Genomic DNA, 7,924 nt, shown 5'->3' on the forward strand with positions numbered 1-7,924 from the left:
CGTAGAAATTATCGCGCCGTTTGTAACAATAGACGCGTGGACGGTGAAGAACCGCGAGACAGTACTCACACTATGCAACGCGGACAATAGCAGTACCGTACCAATACGGTATGATCATAGATACGGATGGATCATCTGAATGTGGAGGAGAAAAAGACTCTCGAGGAAATATACACGGATTTTTGTGACATCTTCCATTTAGAAGGAGACGCACTTACACACACGACAGCTGTAGCGCATGAAATAAACACGCGCACAGACAGCGCACCGATAAATGTACGACCATATAGACTGCCGGAGAAACATAAGAAGGAAGTGAATGAACAAATTAAGCATATGCTGGAAGAAGGAATTATCCGCCCCAGCGCAAGCCAATGGAACGCACCACTATTAGTCGTTCCTAAAAAGATAGATGCATCAGGAAAACAAAAGTTGCGAATCGTAGTTGATTTTAGAAAACTTAACGACTTAACCATAGGTGATTCCTTCCCGATACCAAACATAACAGATGTTCTAGATCAGCTGGGAAGTGCAAAATACTTCTCTACTCTGGACTTAGCATCGGGATATCACCAGATTCCCATGCAGGAGGAGCATACGAACAAAACTGCTTTTTCCACTCCTCACGGACATTTCGAATTTACTAGAATGCCGTTTGGACTAAAAAATGCACCAGCAACATTCCAGAGGTTGATGAACGCAATATTAACCGGATTACAAGGGCTCAAATGCCTTGTATATCTAGACGATGTAGTTGTGTATGGATCAAACTTGGAAGAGCACAACAAACGGTTAATAGAAATATTGCAAAGACTGCGAAAATACAATTTAAAATTGCAGCCGAATAGGTGTGAATTTTTACGCAAGGAAGTAATGTACCTCGGGCATTTATCACCGAAAATGGGATACGACCCGGTCCGGAAAAATTACGCGCAGTAAGCGAATTTCCAGTACCGAAAAAAATTAAAGATATTCAGGCATTTATAGGTTTAGCTGGATACTATCGAAAGTTTATCGAAGATTTTTCAAAAATAGCAAAACCGTTGACAATCCTAACGAAGAAAGGAGTCAAATTCGAATGGACAGAAAAACAGCAGAACGCATTCGAAATGTTAAAAGTAAATTAACTACCGCTCCAGTACTGAATTACCCAGACTTTACCAGAGAATTCCTGGTAACAACAGACGCATCCGACTATGCAATCGGAGCCGTACTGTCGCAAGGTGCTGTGGGTCAGGATAAGCCTATTGCTTTCGCCAGTAGAATCTTAAATAAGGCGGAACAAAATTATAATACTACCGAGAAGGAACTATTAGCAATAGTATGGGCCGTGAAATATTTCCGTCCATACCTATACGGAACTACTTTTACAATAGTGACGGATCATAGACCATTAGTTTGGCTCTTTAACGTCACAGACCCAGGCTCTCGATTAATGAGATGGAGATTAAAGCTGGAAGAGTATGACTACAAGATAGTGCATAAAGCCGGTAAAGGAAACACAAATGCAAACGCGTTGAGTAGACATCCGATACCGGAGAGCGCCCGTGTGAATGAACATCACGAGGAAGACAAGGAGGAAGAAGACAACAACGAGGGAGAAAAAGAAGACACTACGGATCGCGCAATCCATTCTCTATGTCTTTCGATAAGAACATGTACAAGTACTGACAAATCTGACAATAATTTGTTCTTTATCGAAGAATTCTCAGAATTGTTGCATACGGTGCAATAAGTTCAGAAAGTTCATCGTAACAGATCTATAGTTTCTTTCCGAACGCACTCAGATTCTCAGATCAGCTGGGCCCTGTTCTGAGTGCAACGCCATCTCCGAGAAAATCGAGCAACTACTATTACACACAATTCCTGGTTTGTTTCTCAGCCCGAGTCTTTGTTGACGAACAAATTTACGTGAATTGCAATTTAATGTGGATCTTTTTTTCTAAGCTTTCAATCTCAGTTCTGTAAACTCAGTGTTGTTTGTGGACGTTTTGCGGTGAGTGGTAGACTATCATTAGGTCCATACGAGCTATAATTAAGGAAATATCGATATCAGTTGACAGCTCTACGTGTTGAACAAATGTAAGTTTTTAACTTTTTTTCCGATTTTTCTACTAATATATACTACCACGATAGAATTTTGCATCTATTTTAATCCTGTAAAAGGATTTTTGATTCCGTTAAGTAAATTCGGAGATTCAAATCAAACTGCAAAATTACCGGCAATTTTCAGTCCAGCATCCCCTTAATATCGGAGCATATTCACGCTCTTCATATGCTACCGGTTGTTAATAGCGATTCCGCGCCGGAACTCGCGCTGCTCCGAGACAAAGCCACGATGATAATTCAGACGTTGCAAAATCTCGGTCGTCCCGTTAAAGCGAGGGACGACTTGCTCCTCTATTTGGTCGTGCAAAAACTCAATAAAGCTACGCGGAAAGCATGGGAGTTACATTTGGGTGAGCAAAAGGAATATCCGACGTACAAAGATCTTTATAATTTCCTTACATCGCGCATTCGAGCTTTCGAGAATATTCCGACAGCAAATCCGACCAAAATAAAGGCATCGAGCACGTCGTCCGTTCAAAGTCACACGACCAACGCGATCGAAACCCATTGTCCGATTTGTAAACAAAATCATTTCTTGTCAGCCTGCCCGGATTTCAAACAAAAAACCGCTACCCAGCGTCGCGACCTTGTTGTCAAGTTTCGCCGATGTTCGAATTGTCTAAGCTCTCAACATTCGAAAGCAACGTGTCTCAGTAAACACAGCTGTCGTCAATGCCATCAAAGGCATCGTACGATGCTTCACGAAGCAACACCGGCGAAAACCGCCGAGGATTCACCTGAATCCAACGAAGCAGGAAAATCTAACGACAACCAAGTCGCATTACATTTAATCACGCAGACAACTTTTGACAAAACGCGTGTTTTATTGGCTACCGCAAGGATTCAGGTGCACTCCTCGTCTGGTCGTACAGACGTAATACGCGCATTATTAGATCAAGGTTCTGTCACTAGCTTAATTAGTGAAAACCTCGCTCAACGGCTACGGTTACCGCGACAGCGCGTCGCCGTCTCAGTTACCGGAATAGGTGAGACGAGATCCGTCGCACGACATGCTGCCACGATTTCGGTGTCCTCTCGTGTTGGCACGGGTCCGTCATGCTCAACTACCGCAATTATTTTACGCTCTCTGACAAAGTACACTCCGCCAAAAGTGTCATATCAGAGATCATTCGCGCATCTACGCGAACTTCAATGGGCTTATCCGCAGCCTTCAAGCGCCGATGCGATCGAAATGATCATTGGCGCCGATCTCTATAGTTCCGTTCTGTTACCAGGCCTCCGCAAAGGTTCCGCCGACAAGCCAGCGGCACAGAACTCTATTTTCGGCTGGATAATTTCCGGTCCGATTTCCACGAATTCATCGTCTCACGCGTGTCACGTGTCCGTACATCACACGACCCTGACTTCCAATCTCGATGACGAAATTCGACGATTCTGGGAAGTCGAAGAACTTCCGCAACTCTCATACCTCACCCCTGAGGAACAACGTTGTGAGGAACATTTCCGAACAACACATTCTCGCGATGCTAATGGACATTACGTCGTACGGCTACCGTTCAAAAGCAATCCGCCTCTTCAAATCGGCGAATCACGGCACATTGCCTTCTCGCTTCTTTCACGTTCTGAAGGCCGTCTTCAGAATAAGACAAATATCGCTTCTGAATACCGAGAGTTCCTACTGGAATACGAAAATCTCGGTCATATGACAAAAGTCGACAAATCCGTAGCTACCGAACAGGCAGTCTACATTCCGCATCATGCGGTTATTCGAGAGCATAGCAGCACCACGCGGCTGCGCGTCGTATTCAATGCTTCTCAGTCGACGTCAAATGGATCTTCGCTTAACGATCATCTCATGATCGGCCCTAAATTACAAACCGACCTTCGCTCAGTAATTCTTCGATGGCGACAGCATCGTTATGTCTACACTGCCGACATAGCCAAAATGTATCGGCAGATTCAAGTTGATCCGCGCGATCAAGATTATCAGCGCATTCTATGGCGATCTTCCTTATCCGATCCAGTACAAGACTATCGCTTGCGCACAGTTACCTACGGTACTGCTTGTGCGCCCTATCTCGCTCTTCGCACAATTCAACAATTGATGTGTGACGTAGGCGCTCAATTTCCTCTCGCTCAGTCCGTTTTGCGCCATCAAATTTATGTTGATGATTGCATTTTCGGCGCGGATGATAAGCCTCTGGCGATACAAGTCCGCAATCAACTAATTTTATTGTTAGAAAAGGGTGGATTCCACCTACGCAAGTGGGCGAGCAATTGCCTTTCGCTGCTCAACGACTTGCCGTTGACTCAACAGAGTCGAAATCAAGGCAAGATTCTCCAAGACGAGGAAAGTTTTAAGGTTCTCGGAGTCACGTGGTTGCCAGCTACCGATTCGTTTTGTTTCTGCGTTAAGCTGACGTTACCAGCTCCCGAAACAAAACGCACAATTTTATCAACGATCGCAAAATTATTTGCGCTCGGGTGGCTTACTCCCGTCATAGTGATCGCCAAAATCATAATGCAATAATTATGGGCAACGAAATGTCAGTGGGACGATACAATTCCATCGCAGCTTATGCAAAAATGGCAACATTATTATGCGCAGCTTCCGCAACTGCAGAACATTTCATTGCCGCGATGGACTGAATTAGGCTCAGATACTAGTCACTATGAGCTTCACGGCTTCGCGGACGCGTCGTCAGTCGCATACGCTGCCATCGTATATCTGAAAGTAATCTCGATTTCAGGCTCCGTTACCGTTTTGCTCCTCATCGCGAAGTCAAAGGTCGCTCCTCTCAAGCCGTTAACAATTCCACGACTCGAGTTATCCGCTGCAGTATTATTAACTCGAACGATGTCTTTCGTTCGAATGACATTTGAGCTCTCCGACATTCCTTGTCATTGTTGGACAGACTCAACCGTCGCCCTTGCATGGCTACGCCGATCTCCATCTCGATGGAAAACATTTGTCGCGCATCGCGTAAACGCGGCGCAAACGCAACTCCCGAATGCCATCTGGCATCACGTTTCTACTCATCACAATCCCGCGGATCTAGTATCCCGCGGAATTTCCGCATCTTCGTTAAAAGAAAGCTCCATTTGGTGGCAAGGCCCCGAATGACTCAAGCTCCCGTCAGGCCAATGGCCAGCTGTAACTCAGCAACCCGACTTCGAGACATCGCTCGAAGAACGGTCGAACGTCGTCGTTCATATGCTTCAGAGCGACTCGGAATGGGACTTAGCGTTTCGCTATTCCTCATGGCCAAAGCTTATCCGCGTAACCGCTTATTTAATACGCTTCATTAATAAGTTGCGAGATCGCGTCATAAAAAGGCGACCGCCGGATAATGAACCTAGGTTCAGCCCACCTGACGTAGTGTCGGTGGACGAATATCAAATCGCGCGAATATTCTGGCTGCGCGTTATTCAAACGAATCTATTTCACGACGAGGTCGCTCGCTTACGAAAGTCGAATACCGTAGCGAAGGCCAGCAAATTGATCTCACTCAATCCATTCTTGGATGACAATAATTTAATTCGCGTCGGCGGCAGATTGCGAAAATCGGAACTCTCGTATAACGTCAAGTATCCTATTGTACTCGCCGCGCATCCCCTTGTGATGTTGATAATACAACACGCTCATACACGCGCGCTTCACGCCGGTAGTCAATTAACATTACATGCTTTACGCGAAGACTATTGGATTCTTCGCGCTCGCCAAACGGTGCGCTCCGTCGTATATCGCTGCATTCCATGCACGCGTGAAAGAGCTACCGTTCCGAATGAGATGATGGGCGATCTCCCCGCGATGCGCATACGACAAGTCGATCACGCCTTCATACATTGCGGTCTTGATTATGCCGGGCCCGTTCCTGTTCGAATGAATTCCGGCCGCGGGCATAAATCGCGGAAAGCGTATATTGCCGTATTTATCTGCATGACGACTCGCGCCATCCATCTCGAATTAGTAAGTGACTATACCACCGACGCATTCTTAGCAGCCTACGAGCGCTTTTCTTCTCGGCGCGGGATACCTACCGACTTGTACTCCGATAATGCAAAGAACTTTCTAGGAGCCGACTGCGAATTCAAGGCTGCGCTGCAAGCCGCACGAAACGATTCACATTTACGCAGCAAGTTGTCGTGCGAAGGAGTTCGTTGGCACTTTATACCTCCTTCCGCCCCTCACTTCGGCGGCCTATGGGAAGCGGGGGTGCGAAGCGTAAAGTATTATCTGAAGCGAGTTATCGGTTCACACACGCTAACGTTTGAAGAGCTCACGACGCTGCTCTGTCAAATCGAAGCGTGTCTTAACTCGCGTCCGATCGCACCGATGTCGGAGAATCTCGACGATGATTCATGTCTCACGCCGGGCCACTTCTTAATTGGCAACGCAATTACTGCGACACCGGCGCCCACGCTACTTGAAACAAAGGAAACCCGTCTGACTCGATGGCAACTCGTAAAGCAAAAAAACGAAAGCTTATGGAAGGCTTGGTCGAACGACTATTTGCACGGATTGCAGCAACGCTTAAAATGGCGCGTCGCTCAAAGGCTTGCTCGAGTCGGACGCTTGGTTCTTTTGCGCGACCCCCTCGCACCACCGTGCAAGTGGGAGCTTGGTCGTATCATCGAATGTCACGTTGGAGACGACGGATTACTCGCGTCGTCACTGTCAAAACCGCGAAATCTACATACAAACGATCAATCGTCAAACTGTTTCTTGCCAGTCGATTTGAGCGACGCTTCCGCGTGAATCATTGTCGTGCGTAACACTCCGTAATCGAGCTAAGTTTCGCTCGATCATATTTTCGAATGAGTTATCATTATCCTAGTCTTCATATATGTGAATCTCCGTATCTCTCTATAAATATTATTTTTTTTTTATTCGTTTTAAGCTGAATTGTAAAGTGTATCGACGCTATTTATCTTTATGTCATCATTAGTTTAAGTTAGTGTTAGCTCGGCTTGCCACGGCGGGCGGCATCAGACATTCGTGTTTCGGCTGGTTCAGCTGAGGCGGGCGGTATGTTCCGACATTGCATGATATTCGCTCAGGATAGATGGAAATTATGGATCGATGGCGCCATCCATCGATTCCTTGCGGGAGTCTTTAGTCACAGACGCCGCGCCGTCTCACGAACATTATTACCGCAATTTCAGCGTGTTTTCGCGTGATTGGGTAATATTCAAACCGATGTCGGGGTCGCCTGCCGATTCGTCGCGTCACTCGCGCTCCCTGAGGCTGCCGTTTCAGGTAGCGCGACCATCCTCAGAATCTCGCTAGCGCTCATCGTTACGAGCCGTGTCTTCCGTCACGAAAATCAGTACAGTTAACGGGCTATCGCGACTGCGAATCAACAGAACCCCGCGATTCGACTCTACAGATCGGCCAGGTGTATCGTTTTGATTTATTCGCGAATCCGTCGCTGCGTCCGTCGAATGCAACCACGTTCGTGCCTCGTGTGCGCTACCGCGACACGATCTTATGTACCGCTCATTACGGCGACTTCCGTGTATGAGTTGCGCGAAGGTCACATGGAGCCACGTTGCCGCTCTTTGGGAAGAAGCGTGAGAGTGATAATAAAGTTCTGTATCCAACTAGTAAATTGTAGTGCACCGTTTCTTTATCACCAGTCAACCGATTTCCATCCCGCCTCGTGAGATCGCAATCGCGATCGATTCAGCGAATCTCATAAACAAATTTTGGTTCAAAATGGTCCTCGGCTGAACCAACCGAAACACGAATGTCTGATGCCGCCCGCCGTGGCAAGCCGAGCTAACACTAACTTAAACTAATGATGACATAAAGATAAATAGCGTCGATACACTTTACAATTCAGCTTAAAAC

General features: G+C 46.5%; 1 protein-coding gene across 1 annotated transcript; it reads left to right on the plus strand.

Annotated features, from left to right (window-relative positions):
• Nucleotides 1-5,284: 5,284 nt before the first annotated feature.
• On the plus strand, nt 5,285-6,829 carry LOC108769816 (uncharacterized). The gene has a single exon (XM_018521025.1). The coding sequence runs from the start codon at nt 5,285-5,287 to the stop codon at nt 6,827-6,829; it is 1,545 nt and encodes a 514-aa protein (XP_018376527.1).
• Nucleotides 6,830-7,924: the final 1,095 nt, after the last annotated feature.

Source organism: Trachymyrmex cornetzi, unplaced genomic scaffold (genome assembly GCF_001594075.2).
Source record: "Trachymyrmex cornetzi isolate Tcor2-1 unplaced genomic scaffold, Tcor1.1 scaffold955, whole genome shotgun sequence".
NCBI lineage: Eukaryota > Metazoa > Arthropoda > Insecta > Hymenoptera > Formicidae > Trachymyrmex > Trachymyrmex cornetzi.